The 20,962-nt window shown below is 38.4% G+C and overlaps 1 protein-coding gene across 2 annotated transcripts in view; it reads right to left on the reverse strand.

Moving 5' to 3' along the window:
* PELI1 (pellino E3 ubiquitin protein ligase 1) overlaps window positions 1-20,962 on the reverse strand; it is a 92,310-nt gene that overhangs the window by 17,982 nt on the left and 53,366 nt on the right. For both annotated transcript variants that reach the window (XM_053712075.1, XM_053712077.1), the window contains 2 exons: window positions 3,511-3,708; window positions 3,232-3,420 (listed from right to left, as the gene is read on the reverse strand). In XM_053712075.1, the coding sequence (XP_053568050.1) occupies window positions 3,232-3,420; window positions 3,511-3,708 (387 nt within the window). The remainder of the gene's footprint in view (window positions 1-3,231; window positions 3,421-3,510; window positions 3,709-20,962) is intronic.

Below are 20,962 nucleotides of genomic sequence, written 5' to 3' on the forward strand. Positions count from 1 at the left end.
GTAGATTCAGCACTTGACAGCGATTTTCCTGTAGTATCTTCTGACTCAGATGCAACGTGAGACATCTTGCAATATGTAAGAGAAAAAACAACATATATATAAAGCAAAATTGAACAAATTCCTTAAATGACAGTTTCAGGAATGGGAAAAAATGCCAAAGAACAAGCTTCTAGCAACCAGAAGCAATAAAAAATGAGACTTAAATAACGTGGAGACAAAAGCGACGCCCATATTTTTTCGCGCCAAATAAGACGCCCACATTATTTGGCGCCTAAATGCTTTTTGGCGCCAAAAATGACGCCACATCCGGAACGCCGACATTTTTGGCGCAAAATAACGTCAAAAAATGACGCAACTTCCGGCGACACGTATGACGCCGGAAACGGAAATAGAAATTTTTGCGCCAAAAAAGTCCGCGCCAAGAATGACGCAATAAAATGAAGCATTTTCAGCCCCCGCGAGCCTAACAGCCCACAGGGAAAAAGTCAAATTTTAAGGTAAGAAAAAATGTTAAATTAAAATGCATTATCCCAAATATGAAACTGACTGTCTGAAAATAAGGAAAGTTGAACATTCTGAGTCAAGGCAAATAAATGTTTGAATACATATATTTAGAACTTTATAAACAAAGTGCCCAACCATAGCTTGGAGTGTCACAGAAAATAAGACTTACTTACCCCAGGACACTCATCTACATATAGCAGATAGCCAAACCAGTACTGAAACGAGAATCAGCAGAGGTAATGGTATATATAAGAGTATATCGTCGATCTGAAAAGGGAGGTAAGAGATGAATCTCTACGACCGATAACAGAGAACCTATGAAATAGACCCCGTAGAAGGAGATCACTGCATTCAAATAGGCAATACTCTCCTCACATCCCTCTGACATTCACTGCACGCTGAGAGGAAAACCGGGCTCCAACTTGCTGCGGAGCGCATATCAACGTAGAATCTAGCACAAACTTACTTCACCACCTCCATCGGAGGCAAAGTTTGTAAAACTGAATTGTGGGTGTGGTGAGGGGTGTATTTATAGGCATTTTGAGGTTTGGGAAACTTTGCCCCTCCTGGTAGGAATGTATATCCCATACGTCACTAGCTCATGGACTCTTGCTAATTACATGAAAGAAAAATATTTCTTAATATTAACTTTCCCCAAATATGAAACTGACAATCTGCAAAAGGAAAGGCATGAACCTGACTCATGGCAAATATAAGTACAATACATATATTTAGAACTTTATATAAATGCATAAAGTGTTATACCATAGCTGAGGTGTCTTAAGAAATAAAAACATACTTACCCAAAGACACCCATCCACATATAGCAGATAGCCAAACCAGTACTGAAACAGTTATCAGTAGAGGTAATGGTATATGAGAGTATATCGTCGATCTGAAAAGGGAGGTAGGAGATGAATCTCTACGACCGATAACAGAGAACCTATGAAAAAGAGCCCCGTTAGGAAAATCATTGCATTCAATAGGTGATACTCTCCACGTCCCTCTGACATTCACTGTACTCTGAGAGGAATCGGGCTTCAAAATGCTGAGAAGCGCATGTCAACGTAGAAATCTTAGCACAAACTTACTTCACCACCTCCATAGGAGGCAAAGTTTGTAAAACTGAATTGTGGGTGTGGTGAGGGGTGTATTTATAGGCATTTTGAGGTTTGGGAAACTTTGCCCCTCCTGGTAGGATTGTATATCCCATACGTCACTAGCTCATGGACTCTTGCCAGTTATATGAAAGAAATATATATTTCAACCTGAGGGCTTCAACCTGCTTAAATAATATGTGCATGGATTCAGATGAAGAGCTGGTTGTCTAAAGGACCAGTCACAACACCGAACTAGTGACCTAAGCAATATGGAGAGAATATGGAGAGAATATGGAAATTCTCAGTTGTCATGTGATGTGGTTTCAATAAGAAGAAGATATCAAAAACATCTCTCTCTGTTCTACATAATTACTATTATTTTTTTTTATCATCATTAGTTTATAATTACAGAGAAGGGTTGTTCCTTTAAAACTAATGATAATTAAACAATGTCGTTGAAACATCCTAAAAGGGCTCAAATTACTTGCATTTCAAAGTGCATTACAACAGTATGCTGGGGCTGTACTTCATTTATCAACAAAGCCCCAAACGTATCCTGCAACGCTACAAACATCAGACACATGATAATAACCAACATGAGATTTGTAAAGGACATACCTTCATTTTAGATGTAAAAATTGCATGCTTTATAATGCAAAATCCACCTGATTTAACAAATTATAGACTATAGATAGCTGTGTGTTTTTCAATCCCTGAATAGGTAAATTGTTGCTCCAAATCAGTTCACGGAAGATGGTTGGCAGGTTGTGTGCTTGCGGGTTGTGGCTCACTGGCTCTGTCCTGCTCAGGCGTTGCAAGGCTTGTAGCTACCAAGCAAATACAGTCCGTATTTAACAAGCAGAGGTTATCAGACCGCTGCTTCCCTAACCTTTCGCCACCTCTTAGGTGGCGAATTTCATTCTCCCCAGTCTTGTCCGACCGGGGAGATTGAACACTCCTGCTCGCGTGCGATTGGCTGTGCACTGGCAGGATCAGCGAAATTCAGCCCTTCAGAGGCGAGCTGCGGCGGATAGGGGTGCGTATGTGCGCCCCTGTCCGCCGCAGCTTGATAAATTGACCCCAAAATACCTCATGTTTTTTGTGTAAAATTGAGCTTGTACCACACTCCCTAAAGATGCCAAAAAAACAAGATATATTAACCTGCAAAAAAATAATAATAGAGTTACAAATATTTATATTTGGCCTCTCTAGGGAGAGTGAGACCATTTAACCACTTTGTGGCTCACTAATACGAAAACCACATCCTCTAACGAATTACAGCAAACGCAGGTTAACAAATGCTAAATCTTCCAACAGCAGTTTAGTAGTTAATGGCTTCACATGCCAGGCCTTTGCTACTCAATCTGTGAAAGAACAGCCCCCTTAAATGAAGGAAAACATGTTAAAGATGAGTCATCAGTGTTCATTTTTTTTTTCCATAGGAGAACAGTATGTTCTGATTTTGACAAGTTGTGATGGAGCTGAAAGCTGCTAAAAATACAATTTAAATCACGAGGAAACGGCACAGGTTCTATTAATTTGGAAACATTGTATCACACAGGTTGTCAGAAGAACATTTCATATATAAAAAGGAAGACTGAAGAGGAGACATCAGTCTGATACGTACCATCTTCCCTCTTTGCTGAGCTGACCGGGTTTCTCTTAAGCTAAACACATTCCCACACACAGATATCTCTCTCCACACCCCTGGCTTGGAGTCTTCAGTGAATCCGTTGCGTGGATGCATAACCAGAACTCCATTTGTCGTTAGCCCATCCATCTGCCCATCTATCGTCTTCCATTTGGCAGCTTTTTCCTGTACACGAAAACAGTAATGATCAGAACAAGTACAATTTCTCATATCCATTCCTCAAACAAAATTAAAAAATTGTCACATAGCATTTACCCCAAGAAAAATATTTTTGGAAGAGTCAAAACCCGCAGCATATATCCTTGCTGTAAACGGCGGGTTCCTTTCACATATGATTCTGCAGGCGAACCTCGAAATGGTGCTTTGTACAGACTGTGTGTCCGTGTTGCTCTGGCTTCCTGGAACTGTGTCGGTCACCACAAAATCAATAGGGCTTTCTGTAGATCGGCCAATCTAGAAATGCATTAAAAGAAGACATTGAAAAAATAAATTATCTTGAATAAAAACACAAAAGGATTCCAAAGCTTCATTTCAAAGATGGATGCGAATTGCAAAGTTTCCCAATAAAAAATAGGTACATTTGGGTGTAAAATACATCAGTTTCATTGTCACATTTTGTTTGTAACAAATTCCTTTCTGTCACTATGTGACAATGGCGTTACTTGAAGCGTACACCCTTTGAAAGGGTTAAACATATAGTAAAAATAAGGGATTTATATAAAAAAAATGCTCTAATAAAATACAGAATTTTATTTTTACACTAAAATGCCCCTTTAACAGAGATATTAAAGACATGAAAGTCAAAATTAAGAGACCTTTTCAATTTACTTCTGTTAAGTAATTTACTTTGTTTTCTTGGTATCCTTTGCAGAAAAGCATACCTAGGTAGGCCCATGAGCAGGAAAGCACTACTGGCAGCTAGTTGGTAATTGGTGCCTACACACATATGCCTCGTCACTAGCTCTGCAGATGTGTTCAGCTATCTCCCAGTAGTGCGCTGCTGCTCTGGAGTGGATTAAACACAGTTATGTACAAGCAACAGAGCAGTAATAAAATGCTCTAACACAATGTAGCATTTTCTTTTTGCAGCATCACTTTCTGTAGACATTAAATTCCAAACTGAATTCTCCATAAGGAATAGAGAGTAAATGCTGGATATAATGATGTATTCAAATCCAACATTAGCCTGATAATATGTATTCAATCTTAACCCTACAAGCTCTGGACATAAGTTCAGGGAGCAGTAAGTGTAAATTGCAGCATCTAATTTATTATTTAGCTAACCCTGTGCAGCACGTTTAAAGGGATATGAAACCCAAAATGTTTATTTTCATGATTCAGATAGAGCATGGAATTTTAAGCAACTTTCTAATTTACTCCTATCATCACTTTTTCTTAGTTATCTTGGTATCAATTTGAAAGAGCAGGAATGTAAGCTTAGGAGCCGGCATTTTATGCTTAGCTCGTGGGTAGCGCTTGATGATTAGTGGCTACATTTAGTCACCAATCGCTACCCAGGTGCTGAACCAAAAATGGACCGTCTCCTAAGCTTACATTCCGGCTCTTTTAAATAGGTAACGAGAGAACCAAGAAACATTAATATCATGTCTAATGTAGGTGTTAGTGTCACACTTCTTAAAGTATGTTTTGCTGTGGATTTTTTCATCTATAGTGTAGAGAGTTAAATCTAAAAAATGTATTTCTTTTTTGATATATTCTACTGATAATGTGACTTGCTGATTATTGTTATTAAGTATTTGTACAAATTCTATGAGTTTGGACTCACCCCCCTTCCTTTTTTGTTAATAAATAAATAAATAACAAAAAAGAAATACATTTTTTAGATTTAACTCTTTACACTATAGATGAAAAAATCCACAGCAAAACATACTTTAAGAAGTGTGACACTAACACCTACATTAGACATGATAGCTGCCACCATCCTAACTGGCTAAAGTCAGTACCAAAAAGCCAATTCCTACGAATACGCAGGAACTGCAGCAATATAGATGATTACGAACAACAATCAAGAATACTTAAAGAAAGATTCATACAAAAGGGATATGACCAAAGAGCTTTAGAACAAGAAAGAAAAGAAGTTGGAAATAAAATAAGATCAACCCTGTTAGAAAACAAACACAAAAATGAGACCTCATTTAATAATAATTTCCCTAAATTTGTGACCACATTTAATGTAGAACATCATACAATCAAAAAAATTATACAAAAGCACTGGCACATTATAAAGGAGGATGAATATCTAGGACCTATAATTCCAGCTAAGCCCACAGTTATCTTCAGAAAAGGACAAAATTTGAAACAAAAATTAGCTCCCTCACTCATAAAAGGCATAGCCCCCAAAAAACCCTTACAAATAAGTAACAAGACAGGCTTCTTCACTTGTGGCAAATGCAAAGGTTGTAACTACACCAGAAGAACACACAACACATTTGACTCTACAGTTACGGGAACATTTTTTTAAATAAAAGAATTCATTACTTGCAAAAGTAAAAATGTGATATATTTGTTGCAATGTGGCTGCAAAATCCAGTATTTAGGACAAACGTCCAGATTTTTAAAAACAAGAATCATGGAACATCAAAATAAAATAGAAAAGAATCATGATGACCACGGAGTGCCGCTACACTGCAACAATTGTGAACATTTCACAAAAGAATCCTTTCTATGGATAGGAATTGAGAAGGTTGAACTTCATTGGAGGGGTGGTAATCTGGCAAAACAACTAGACCAAAGAGAATTAAAATGGATACATACACTTAGAACATATGCGCAATGGGGTCTAAATAAGGACACAAAAATTGCTGCCATTGTCTAAAAAACTCTTAACATATGAAAAGGGGGCAAAATAAATGATAAATCCAAAAGGTGAAAATATGGGGCCTAAATAAATCAGTAACATTTTTTGTTCTTGTTGAGGTGAATACGGAGTATAAGGACACAAAAAAAAAGCAAAAAAAAAAGAAGCTGTTTTTGTCTTAAAAACCTTCAACATATGAAAGGAGGACAAAACAGATGATAATCTATAATGTGTTCCTAAGAAAAAATGGGACCCGAATAAACCAGTAAAATTTGTATAACGTGAATACTGAAAAACATTAGTACATGAAAGGGGGCAAAATAAACATGTATTTATACAGACAGTTCATGTTATATCATCGCACTTAAAGGGACATTATGCACTCATTTTTTCTTTGCATAAATGTTTTGTAGATGATCTATTTATATAGCCCATAAAGTTTTTTTTTAAATGAATGTATAGTTTTGCTTATTTTTAAATAACATTGCTCTGATTTTCAGACTCCTAACCAAGCCCCAAAGTTTTATGTGAATACGCTCGACTACCTACTCCAGCTTGCTCCTGTTTGTGGAGTGTCTTATTTGCCACTTGCAGTGGGCTTTCCAGCTACCTTTTCAACAGAGCCAAACTGACAGCTTCTAAGTAAGTTTTGAAACAGTTTTATACTGGATTTTTATATCAGTATCTGTGCATATTATTCTTTATAGTAGTGTCTATTACATGCAGTTATATGAAAATGAGTGTATACTGTCCCTTTAATGTTTATATATACACATTGTACAAAAGAATATAATTCTCACACTTAATTTCAAGAAATTATATTGATGCTGTGTCAATATTTAACATTCAATAAGTATAGAAGTCTATTTATAATATGGATGTTTAATAATGAAAAGTATCTATTCTAACTTGTAACAAACTTTTAAGAGGCAATTTATTCTACCTCCTCTAAATATTTGGATAAGTAGAATTCATATAAGAAACTTTGTATCTGTGAATAACACTTATGTCTTTTTATTTTGAGAAAAAAAGAAAAGGCAATCAATATCACTATATCAGAAACTGTTTTTCATTGGACATTCGATAACATGTGATACCCACTGACATATCAGACCTGAATGGGAACCTAAAATAGAGAACTACCTGAAAGGGAACTACAAAACATCACTATACCAGAAACTGAATTTCATTGGACAACCTATAACATGTGATCTTCACTGACATACCGGACCTGAAAGAGAACTTGAAACAGAAAACTACCTGAAAGGGAACTACAAAACCGGCGAAAATGATGATATCTACAGAAATTTTATATTTTAAAACAAACTTATAGTTTCTAATATAATTAATATTGTTTTTTTATGTTATTTTAGATGCTTATTTTAAATTTACAATTGAATCGGGTGTAAACCTGCTCTCCTCCAATGGGGAAGCAGGTAGCGTAACTGACATGTATTTAAAGGCCGCCTGAGCAGCGGAAAGGTATGCTTTGGTTTGTAAAGCACTTTTATTGCTCTTGAGAAAGACGGCTGGGACCGTTGAAACGCTTTTGCGTTGAGCCAAATAAAGACAAACTTTTTTACTGAATCTGTGATATTGTCTTTTCATATTGGGAAGGAGCCGGTAACCTGCAATATACACTATGAGTAGATATTCACCTTTGTATGGTGTTTTGTCTGATATTTCAGCACCACTATTTTGCACCTAGAGTTATACAACCGAGGAAGGAAAGGAAGATACCAACAACTGATACAAGCTGAACCAGCGCCTCCAGCTAGCACACCTGATCTATTCACACAGACCTTGGGAGAGACTGTGGGACGGCTGCGGTTCACCAGAAGGGGAAAGTATTAATACATATTATACACCTGTTTGCATGTAAGGTAGATAGAAGTTAGAAAGAAAAAGTAGTGAAAGGCAGTAAGTTAAGTATGAGCCCGAAAGTGGGTTTAGGTTAAATAATGTTCAAGTTGTTCCAGTTGTGTAGTATCCAGATATTATTCTCCAAGCAATTCAAACGTGAACTGATAGTAGTTATATCAAGTGTAACAATTATAACAAGAGCAACAAATAGGGGTAGTAAACCCTTGCATGGCAAATAATAAACAGTAACATGACGTATAGTACAAATCCAACTTTTTGTGGGGGGTAGTGAGGGGGAGGGGGGAAGGAAGAAGGTTAGGATGGAGGGGGAGGAGAAGGGAGGAAAGCGATAGGGAAGGAGAGAAAAGGAGAGGGGAAGGTAGGAGGGGGAGGAGGGGGGGAAGTAGGAGAGAAGAGGGAGGGGAAAGTGGGAGGAGAGGGGAAAGGGGGGAGAGGGGGAAGGATAAAAAAAAGGAGGGGACACTCAAGCAATATTTTGAACTAGTAAGGCAGACTAGTCTATAAGCACGATTAATTATATACCCTTTAAAGAGACATTATTATATTATAAAGGTGGGTAGCCTTTTTGATCTTTGTTAATATTTTAAGTCTATATAACTCTCTAGTGGAGAAACAATATATAAACATATAAACATCCTAAGGTTCAGATAACTTATAATGTTATCACCTTAGCAACCTGTATAAACATTTCTCTATCTTATTCCTCAAAGAGGTAGAGGTCAACTTGAAAAATAAACTATTCTAAGCTGCATTTCTTTTAATGAGCAGTCTCATGATGTCCATTGACACATTCCTCCACTCAATTAACCAGGTAAAAAAACGTGTCTACTCATCTGGGGTGAGGTCATCCGTGGTCACGGCAGCTCTGTTTGTCTCCATCCTTGGAGAGTGATGCAAGACCTTTTCAGAGCTTCCCAGTAAAGCCAAGTCCTTGTAGAATAATTGAGGGTCGGTTCCCGGCCTGTATATGACTGTTTTATTGTTATGGTTGACAATGATAGATATCGGGAAACCCCAGCGGTACTGTACTTTGTTCTTGCGAAAATGAGAGGTTATGTGAGATAGTTCTCTGCGCTTCTGTAATGTGACTGGTGACAGATCCGTGAATATTTGTATTTCCTCCCCTACGTGCGTGATCTGGTGTTTGGTTCTGGCAATTCTGAGGATCTCCTCCTTGTCTTTAAAACTTAGACATTTAACTATGATGTCTCTAGGTGGGGCTTTCAGAGGCGGCCTAGGCCTGAGTGCCCTGTGGGCTCTTTCAATTGAAATCTCATTTGCTGTAGGGGTACCCTTTATTACCCTAAAGAGGGCCTGGAGATAGCTCTCTATCGCAGGGGGATGTACAGTTTCTGATATGCTAAGGGTACCCTTTATTACCCTAAATCTGAGGTTGTTGCGTCTGCAACGATTATCTAGATCCTCCATTTTATCAGTTAAGTAATATATTTGTTCAGATTGACTCCGTAAATCCTCAGTGTTGTGCTTTATATTTTCAGTAATGGAACCGTGTTGTTCCTCAATCGCCCTCACTCTATGATCTAGGGCACTTAAATCTTTTCATAGGGTCCCCAAAAAGATTTCTCATCTCTTGTAGGACTCACTGAATGTCTTCTTTTGAAGAAAGGTGTTGTATATCATTTTTTTTGAGAAAAGGAGACTGTGGTGTATCAGTCTGAAGAACCTGAGCTGTAGTGACACCTTGTTTACTGGCCATGTTTTCTTCAGAGTTGTCTGTCCTGGGTTCAATTGGCTTTAAATAAAGGCTGAGTGAGTTGGAGGAATTAGATTTCCCTGATTTATTCTGCCTTTTGCAAGGCATTACATTAAATACAGGCACTTGAGGAATTAAAGATATGTGTTTACTTGATATTGTGATCTATTTCCTTAATATGATCCTTTCAGGGAGAGTAGAAAACTATTGCAGTGCCCTGCTATTATAGTTTGTGTTTCTGAACTTGGGGCTTCAGGGAAGATTATAAGGGGCCTGTATATGTGGTTTTGAAAAAATTTTTTTGTCCCTTTGCTTGTTTAGAAATTTAGCTGCCCACGTGTATTTCAAACTTGCTACCCAGTGCTTCTACCGTTATGGGGGTTATCATGTTAATTCAGAGGCATCAACTCCCACCGGATCAATAGAATATTTTCTGGGCTGGTAATAAGGGCCCCTCAGCCAGCCGTGCAATATATTCTACCTATTGACTCCTTTTGGAGGGCTGCGTACCCAATTGTTCTGTCCCTGATTTATGGCGTGATATTCACGCAAAATGTGTCCCCGGTCTAGAGATACCCCTTCTATTAATGCTCACCCGTTCTTTATTTTCAGCCTTTCGTTCAAGTCTTGCCGGTCAACGGGTCAGAGAAATAGCAAAGCGGATCCGCGGTGAGTCCTGGTGGGGTCTTTACGTTATGCGCCTCTTTTATTCTGTGAATGGCGCCGCTGCCAAGTGTAGCCTGCTGAATGCGGAGGATATAGTTGATCTCTTATTATGCGGTAGTCACCTCGCCTGAGCTTTTTGAGTGTCGGGCCTTGTGCTCTAACCTCTGCTTGTTATGTCCCCAGCTTTGGGTGTAAGTTATGGGGAATAAAGCTGGATTTGAGCTGTTTTTGCCTGCATGGGTATTTTTGCCAATACATGTATATTGCAAATATGTTTATATTCAAATATGTCATTTACCTATGTACATTGACATTTTGACCGGGATATCCCTTTAAGTGTTGTGCAGGTACTATGCATGTGTTGTATGTCCTTTTAAGGTAAATAACACCTTTAAAGTAACATAAATCAAAATTGACGAATCAGACTTGAGGGCTATCACAATGTTGTAACTCAGTGTTCATTTTCCAAAGCTAAACAACTGATTATGTTATAAAGCAGGGTTTGTCAGTATGTATCTGCTTTCCGAATGTCTTGAAAGTTACACAGCATGGAACTAATATTCCATCATTTGTGTGTTGCCACAGAACATGAGAAACAAAAGATTGATATATTTATATACATATATCTATTTGATAACTGTAGTAACTGGCTATATGAGTGTGCTTACATTCCCTTCATGTAGATCAGACACAGCACTATTACCCAATCAGATGGAGTTACTGCCTTCTGTATCAAACTTAAAGGCACATGAAACCTAACATTTTTCTTTCATGATTCAGATGGAGCATACATTTTTAAACAACTTTCCAATTCACTCCTATTATTGAATGTTCTTTACTCTCTTTGCATCTTTTGTTGAAAAGCAGGGACATAAACTCTGGAGCGTGCATGTGTGTGGAGCAATATATGGCAAAAGTTTTGCAAGAGCACTATTTCTTGCCATGTGGTGCTCCAGTCACCTATCTAGGTATCTCTTGAACAAGGAATACCATGGAAACTAAGCAAATTTGAGAATAGAAGTAAAATGTTTTTTGCTTTTTTTTTTAAATAAGGGAAATATATGTAGCAGGGTTAGCCTTATTAATACTGCAGTGTGCCTTTCCAGCTTTGGGAACTAGAAACAACACTTTTCAGAGTTTAATTACAGGAAAAGGGGGCAAAATAAACAATGAAAGTATATTTCAAAATCTAAAGGTGTTTACTGTCACAGTATACTGAAATGAAACCCCATTTAAAATGTTTAAACATAGTATTCAAGCATAGTGTTAAAAAGAACATTCATGATTTATTTAGCCTGTTTTGTTCTATAATTTTCCCCTCCAAATTGCACTTTTTGCACTCCCTCAGAGATGCTGAAGTCTGCAGTACACATTTATGCTGCAGTTTCACCAACTCTGATTATAAAGATCAGTGCAGGAGCTCATTTACATCTGGTCACTAATTGGCCACAGTGATGAAAAAACATAATTTATGTAAGAACTTACCTGATAAATTCATTTCTTTCATATTAACAAGAGTCCATGAGCTAGTGACGTATGGGATATACATTCCTACCAGGAGGGGCAAAGTTTCCCAAACCTTAAAATGCCTATAAATACACCCCTCACCACACCCACAAATCAGTTTAACGAATAGCCAAGAAGTGGGGTGATAAGAAAAAGTGCGAAGCATATAAAATAAGGAATTGGAATAATTGTGCTTTATACAAAAAAATCATAACCACCACAAAAAAGGGTGGGCCTCATGGACTCTTGTTAATATGAAAGAAATGAATTTATCAGGTAAGTTCTTACATAAATTATGTTTTCTTTCATGTAATTAACAAGAGTCCATGAGCTAGTGACGTATGGGATAATGACTACCCAAGATGTGGATCTTTCCACACAAGAGTCACTAGAGAGGGAGGGATAAAATAAAGACAGCCAATTCCTGCTGAAAATAATCCACACCCAAAATAAAGTTAACGAAAACATAAGCAGAAGATTCAAACTGAAACCGCTGCCTGAAGAACTTTTCTACCAAAAACTGCTTCAGAAGAAGAAAATACATCAAAATGGTAGAATTTAGTAAAAGTATGCAAAGAAGACCAAGTTGCTGCTTTGCAGATCTGGTCAACCGAAGCTTCATTCCTAAACGCCCAGGAAGTAGATACTGACCTAGTAGAATGAGCTGTAATTCTTTGAGGCGGAGTTTTACCCGACTCAACATAGGCAAGATGAATTAAAGATTTCAACCAAGATGCCAAAGAAATGGCAGAAGCTTTCTGGCCTTTCCTAGAACCGGAAAAGATAACAAATAGACTAGAAGTCTTACGGAAAGATTTCGTAGCTTCAACATAATATTTCAAAGCTCTAACAACATCCAAAGAATGCAATGATTTCTCCTTAGAATTCTTAGGATTAGGACATAATGAAGGAACCACAATTTCTCTACTAATGTTGTTGGAATTCACAACTTTAGGTAAAAATTCAAAAGAAGTTCGCAACACCGCCTTATCCTGATGAAAAATCAGAAAAGGAGACTCACATGAAAGAGCAGATAATTCAGAAACTCTTCTAGCAGAAGAGATAGCCAAAAGGAACAAAACTTTCCAAGAAAGTAATTTAATGTCCAATGAATGCATAGGTTCAAACGGAGGAGCTTGAAGAGCTCCCAGAACCAAATTCAAACTCCAAGGAGGAGAAATTGACTTAATGACAGGTTTTATACGAACCAAAGCTTGTACAAAACAATGAATATCAGGAAGAATAGCAATCTTTCTGTGAAAAAGAACAGAAAGAGCAGAGATTTGTCCTTTCAAAGAACTTGCGGACAAACCCTTATCCAAACCATCCTGAAGAAATTGTAAAATTCTCGGTATTCTAAAAGAATGCCAAGAAAAATGATGAGAAAGACACCAAGAAATATAAGTCTTCCAGACTCTATAATATATCTCTCGAGATACAGATTTACGAGCCTGTAACATAGTATTAATCACGGAGTCAGAGAAACCTCTATGACCAAGAATCAAGCGTTCAATCTCCATACCTTGAAATTTAAGGATTTCAGATCCGGATGGAAAAAAGGACCTTGTGACAGAAGGTCTGGTCTTAACGGAAGAGTCCATGGCTGGCAAGATGCCATCCAGACAAGATCCGCATACCAAAACCTGTGAGGCCATGCCGGAGCTATTAGCAGAACAAACGAGCATTCCCTCAGAATCTTGGAGATTACTCTTGGAAGAAGAACTAGAGGCGGAAAGATATAGGCAGGATGATACTTCCAAGGAAGTGATAATGCATCCACTGCCTCCGCCTGAGGATCCCGGGATCTGGACAGATACCTGGGAAGTTTCTTGTTTAGATGAGAGGCCATCAGATCTATCTCTGGGAGCCCCCACAATTGAACAATCTGAAGAAATACCTCTGGGTGAAGAGACCATTCGCCCGGATGCAACGTTTGGCGACTGAGATAATCCGCTTCCCAATTGTCTACACCTGGGATATGAACCGCAGAGATTAGACAGGAGCTGGATTCCGCCCAAACCAAAATTCGAGATACTTCTTTCATAGCCAGAGGACTGTGAGTCCCTCCTTGATGATTGATGTATGCCACAGTTGTGACATTGTCTGTCTGAAAACAACTGAACGATTCTCTCTTCAGAAGAGGCCAAAACTGAAGAGCTCTGAAAATTGCACGGAGTTCCAAAATATTGATCGGTAATCTCACCTCCTGAGATTCCCAAACTCCTTGTGCCGTCAGAGATCCCCACACAGCTCCCCAACCTGTGAGACTTGCATCTGTTGAAATTACAGTCCAGGTCGGAAGAACAAAAGAAGCCCCCTGAATTAAACGATGGTGATCTGTCCACCACGTTAGAGAGTGTCGAACAATCGGTTTTAAAGATATTAATTGAGATATCTTCGTGTAATCCCTGCACCATTGGTTCAGCATACAGAGCTGAAGAGGTCGCATGTGAAAACGAGCAAAGGGGATCGCGTCCGATGCAGCAGTCATAAGACCTAGAATTTCCATGCATAAGGCTACCGAAGGGAATGATTGTGACTGAAGGTTTCGACAAGCTGTAATCAATTTTAGACGTCTCTTGTCTGTTAAAGACAGAGTCATGGACACTGAATCTATCTGGAAACCCAGAAAGGTTACCCTTGTTTGAGGAATCAAAGAACTTTTTAGTAAATTGATCCTCCAACCATGATCTTGAAGAAACAACACAAGTCGATTCGTATGAGACTCTGCTAAATGTAAAGACGGAGCAAGTACCAAGATATCGTCCAAATAAGGAAATACCACAATACCCTGTTCTCTGATTACAGACAGAAGGGCACCGAGAATCTTTGTGAAAATTCTTGGAGCTGTAGCAAGGCCAAACGGTAGAGCCACAAATTGGTAATGCTTGTCTAGAAAAGAGAATCTCAGGAACTGATAATGATCTGGATGAATCGGAATATGCAGATATGCATCCTGTAAATCTATTGTGGACATATAATTCCCTTGCTGAACAAAAGGCAATATAGTCCTTACAGTTACCATCTTGAACGTTGGTATCCTTACATAGCGATTCAATAATTTTAGATCCAGAACTGGTCTGAAGGAATTCTCCTTCTTTGGTACAATGAAGAGATTTGAATAAAACCCCATCCCCTGTTCCGGAACTGGAACTGGCATAATTACTCCAGCCAACTCTAGATCTGAAACACAATTCAGAAATGCTTGAGCTTTCACTGGATTTACTGGGACATGGGAAAGAAAAAATCTCTTTGCAGGAGGTCTCATCTTGAAACCAATTCTGTACCCTTCTGAAACAATGTTCTGAATCCAAAGATTGTGAACAGAATTGATCCAAATTTCTTTGAAAAAACGTAACCTGCCCCCTACCAGCGGAACTGGAATGAGGGCCGTACCTTCATGTGAACTTAGAAGCAGGCTTTGCCTTTCTAGCAGGCTTGGATTTATTCCAGACTGGAGATGGTTTCCAAACTGAAACTGCTCCTGAGGACGAAGGATCAGGCTTTTGTTCTTTGTTGAAACGAAAGGATCGAAAACGATTGTTAGCCCTGTTTTTACCTTTAGACTTTTTATCCTGTGGTAAAAAAGTTCCTTTCCCACCAGTAACAGTTGAAATAATAGAATCCAACTGAGAACCAAATAATTTGTTTCCCTGGAAAGAAATGGAAAGTAGAGTTGATTTAGAAGCCATATCAGCATTCCAAGTCTTAAGCCATAAAGCTCTTCTGGCTAAGATAGCCAGAGACATAAATCTAACATCAACTCTAATAATATCAAAAATGGCATCACAGATGAAATTATTAGCATGCTGGAGAAGAATAATAATATCATGAGAATCACGATTTGTTACTTGTTGCGCTAGAGTTTCCAACCAAAAAGTTGAAGCTGCAGCAACATCAGCCAATGATATAGCAGGTCTAAGAAGATTACCTGAACATAGATAAGCTTTTCTTAGAAAAGATTCAATTTTTCTATCTAAAGGATCCTTAAACGAGGTACCATCTGATGTAGGAATGGTAGTACGTTTAGCAAGGGTAGAAATAGCCCCATCAACTTTAGGGATTTTGTCCCAAAATTCTAACCTGTCAGGCGGAACAGGATATAATTGCTTAAAACGTTTAGAAGGAGTAAATGAATTACCCAATCTATCCCATTCCTTAGCAATTACTGCAGAAATAGCATTAGGAACAGGAAAGACTTCTGGAATAACCGCAGGAGCTTTAAAAACCTTATCTAAACGTATAGAATTAGTATCAAGAGGACTAGAATCCTCTATTTCTAAAGCAATTAGTACTTCTTTAAGTAAAGAGCGAATAAATTCCATCTTAAATAAATATGAAGATTTATCAGCATCAATCTCTGAGACAGAATCCTCTGAACCAGAAGAGTCCAAAGAATCAGAATGATGGTGTTCATTTAAAAATTCATCTGTAGAAAGAGAAGATTTAAAAGACTTTTTACGTTTACTAGAAGGAGAAATAACAGATAAAGCCTTCTTTATGGATTCAGAAACAAAATCTCTTATGTTATCAGGAACATTCTGCACCTTAGATGTTGAGGGAACTGCAACAGGCAATGGTACATCACTAAAGGAAATATTATCTGCATTAACAAGTTTGTCATGACATTTAATACAAACAACAGCTGGAGGAATAGCTACCAAAAGTTTACAGCAGATACACTTAGCTTTGGTAGATCCAGCAGGCAGAGGTTTTCCTGTAGTATCTTCTGGCTCAGATGCAACGTGAGACATCTTGCAATATGTAAGAGAAAAAACAACATATAAAGCAAAATAGATCAAATTCCTTATAAGACAGTTTCAGGAATGGGAAAAAAATGCCAAACATCAAGCTTCTAGCAACCAGAAGCAAATGAAAAATGAGACTGAAATAATGTGGAGACAAAAGCGACGCCCATATTTTTTGGCGCCAAAAAAGACGCCCACATTATTTGGCGCCTAAATGCTTTTTGCGCCAAAAATGACGCAACATCCGGAACGCCGACATTTTTGGCGCAAAATAACGTCAAAAAATGACGCAACTTCCGGCGACACGTATGACGCCGGAAACGGAAATGAATTTTTGCGCCAAAAAAGTCCGCGCCAAAAATGACGCAATAAAATGAAGCATTTTCAGCCCCCGCGAGCCTAACAGCCCACAGGGAAAAAGTCAAATTTTTGAGGTAAGAAAAAATATGATAATTAAAGCATAATCCCAAATATGAAACTGACTGTCTGGAAATAAGGAAAGTTGAACATTCTGAGTCAAGGCAAATAAATGTTTGAATACATATATTTAGAACTTTATAAATAAAGTGCCCAACCATAGCTTAGAGTGTCACAGAAAATAAGACTTACTTACCCCAGGACACTCATCTACATGTTTGTAGAAAGCCAAACCAGTACTGAAACGAGAATCAGTAGAGGAAATGGTAAATATAAGAGTATATCGTCGATCTGAAAAGGGAGGTAAGAGATGAATCTCTACGACCGATAACAGAGAACCTTATGAAATAGACCCCGTAGAAGGAGATCACTGCATTCAATAGGCAATACTCTCCTCACATCCCTCTGACATTCACTGCACGCTGAGAGGAAAACCGGGCTCCAACTTGCTGCGGAGCGCATATCAACGTAGAATCTAGCACAAACTTACTTCACCACCTCCCTTGGAGGCAAAGTTTGTAAAACTGATTTGTGGGTGTGGTGAGGGGTGTATTTATAGGCATTTTAAGGTTTGGGAAACTTTGCCCCTCCTGGTAGGAATGTATATCCCATACGTCACTAGCTCATGGACTCTTGTTAATTACATGAAAGAAAACATACTGAAGAGGAAAGTATTTGTAGGATTCCCTGAATTTGCAACAAAAAAAGAAAGAAAAAAAAAGAAAAACCGATCGATTTACAGAGAGCCTCATGAAAAGCTTGCCCATAGGTGAAAACATGGTATCATCAGGCAATACTCCCTTCACATCCCTCAGACAAACACTGCACTTGGATAGAAACTGGTCTTCAATATGCTTAGATGCGCCTTTCACTGAAGAAATCAAGCACAACTTGCTTCACCACCTCCTAAGGAGGCAAAGTTTGTAAAACTGAGGTATAAGTGAGGTGGGAGGTGTTTTTATAGGCATTTGAGGTTTGGGAAAGTTTCCTCCCTCCTGGTAGGAATGTATATCCCATCAGCAGGGCCGTCTTTAATATTGACTGGACCCTGGGCAAACATTTTCTTGGGCCTCCCGCCCAATGGATGATTCACTGCTGGGCTAATCATTTAAAAAAATAATAAAAAAAAATGAAATACATTGCAATATGTGAAACTGGACCAAAGCAGTACTAATAAGTAAATAAATATATAAATTCCTCCACTGTGGATTAACCCTTTCGTGACAGGGTTAAAGTGCCTACATCGGAACACCTGTTCCGATGTAGACAAATTGAAACTACGCGATCGTGCATACGATCGCAAGATTTCAATTATTGGATCGCATCTGGGGGGCGTCCCTACAACCCTAGGAACGCCCTCCAGACCGCGATCAAGTCCTAGAAGCACAGAAGGCTTCAGGACCGCCGTTAGTTATGACGTTCTATTCCGTCATAACGGCTTTAAAGCCCAGTGTAATTATGACGGAATAGGACGTCATAATGGCATTAAAAGGTTAATTTAATATATTTACCAATTAATTAAATGTTTTTTAATTTATTTATATATTATACAGTATATTGTACATAATATTTAATGCAATGCATGGCATTGAGGTGCAGACAAATATAAGTTTACTGACTGGAACAGCAGAACTACTATGGGAAGCTGTAAAATCTGAGACAGAGCGAAAAAAATCTATTATAATAAAACCTTACCTTAATGTGTGAAGTATCAGCATGACACTATACATCAGCCACAGCAGCACATGTCACTTCTCTGCTGGGTACAAGTTCCCCCTCACCCTGCACTAGACCAGTGATTTTTAACCTTTTTTTTGCCGTGGCACACTTTTTTACATTAAAAAAATCCTGTGGCACACCACCATCCCATTGTAGCCTAATACAGCATATATATATATATATATATATATATATATATATATATATATATATATATATATATATATATATATATACATACACACAAACACACACATACTGTATGTATTGTGCTGTTATGCCATGCCTCCTACAAACTACCCCTGCACTGGGAGTAAAAAACAAGCAAAGATTAAAAAATATGTCACACTGTTGTCAGTCTGCCGTGGCACACCTGAGGATCTCTCACGGTACACTGGTTGAAAAACACTGCACTAGACAATGCTGCATGGGGGAGGGGCGTGTGTGCACTCACTTATTCTTCCCACTAACATCTTTCTACAAAGTACTGTTCCCCTAACAAACTAAATTATCTTCATCTGAGGGCCACAGCAGAAAGAGCAGGCCTAAGGGGACAAGCAGACTGGATGATATCTGTCCAAGGCTGCAGGGATACAGTATGAGACAAGTCACACAGCCTTAAGACTGAAGAGAGCAGTGTCTGCAGCTGCAGATGTTCAAATCCTCATGTGTCTGCTGCTCCAGCTTTCTGCTGCGTGCGCCTACAGTCAGCCCTACCCTGAAAAATCCCCACCACCAGAGTATTAGGACTGACTGTGTGTGCCCCCCCATGTCACATGACATAAGCAGTCTGGCATTTTTCATTTTAGGACTTTTAGGCCCCCAACAAAGACTGGGCCCTGAGCAGCTGCCCCTTTTGCCCTTATCTTAAAAAGACGGCCCTAACCATCAGTAACTAGCTCGTGGACTCTCGCCACCTATATGAAAGAAACCTGCAAATCTTGCTACCCCCAGTTATTAATGATTTACTTGTTTAAATTTATTTTACGTGCAGATATTTTACAATGTAGACAAATTGACTTTCAGAATGAACAGTGACAGTTGGTATTAATGTACATAAAACAAACCTGAGTTACTAAATCATATTTTAATACTAAAGATTGCTTATAATCGTCAGCATTTGTGAATCTGCTTATTAAACAACTAAATACAACACAATATCAAGTCTACTCTTTGACAACAAATGGGTTACAAGCACAGCTGTGCCATATTCTATAGATCAGAGGAAAAGTAATGACTCACCTTAGAGACTGCACTTAAATACTCACAAAAAGGGGTGTCCTAGGGTTTATAAAACTTGTCATGTGTACTAAATATGTATTATGAATTAGAAATGAACAAAAAGAGCAATGTTACAAATATGTTGTTTCAAGTGCAGGATGGAAAATATTGGTGGTCCATTTTGCTTTAAAGTGAAATTCTAATGTAAAAATAAAATGTTCTATTTTGTTAGTTTTTTTATTTTTTACCAAAGTCGCTTATTTTACTTTGTGTTTGTAGTTAAAGCAAGGCTCCTGGAACACCCTTATATTGCTCCGTATAATGATATGGCTGATGAGTGAATCATACACATGTGTGCCTGCTGTATCCTTATCTACAAGGAGCGGGAACACAGCTTTATGCCTTTAACCCTTTTGTAGTAAATGAAAGGAAACAATTAAAAACAGAGCAATTTATGTTTTATTTCTAGGATATTCTATTGCTAGGTTACATTTAATTCACCTCACTAATTATGGGCCAATCCATATTGGAACCTAGGTTTCCCTGCAGGTAAATGGAGCAGAGTCGCTGCACATGTGCAAACACGTCAGCAGTGAAATACAGTTAAAGCTAAATTTAGAGGGAGTGTCATAATACAATCATGTTGAGTAGTTGATACCTAGATTGGCTACCCCGCCGAGGTGGTATTGTGTCCTCAGCCTGGAAGAGGTTAATGCGTATTGTCTTTTTCTGTGTGTGAAAACTGCTTTCAGAAAAGCTGTAAGCTGAGACCCCCCCTCCTTCACCCCCCTCATTAGTAGTGTAACTGTGTGCAGGAATGCAGAACGCTCCTCCCCTTGGAGACTGATAGTGGGAGCTAAGACTTGCTTGCATTGGCTGCACTCGTCGTAAATTATAACCAGGGCGTTGTCTTTGACAAGACAAAGAAAGTTTGGTTTAAATATGTAACAGAAAGACTTGGTGGGCAGAACTGCCCTGGGGACCAAAGCCATCAACATCATTATCAGCAGCTCT

This window comes from Bombina bombina, chromosome 4 (genome assembly GCF_027579735.1).
Source record: "Bombina bombina isolate aBomBom1 chromosome 4, aBomBom1.pri, whole genome shotgun sequence".
Taxonomy (NCBI): domain Eukaryota; kingdom Metazoa; phylum Chordata; class Amphibia; order Anura; family Bombinatoridae; genus Bombina; species Bombina bombina.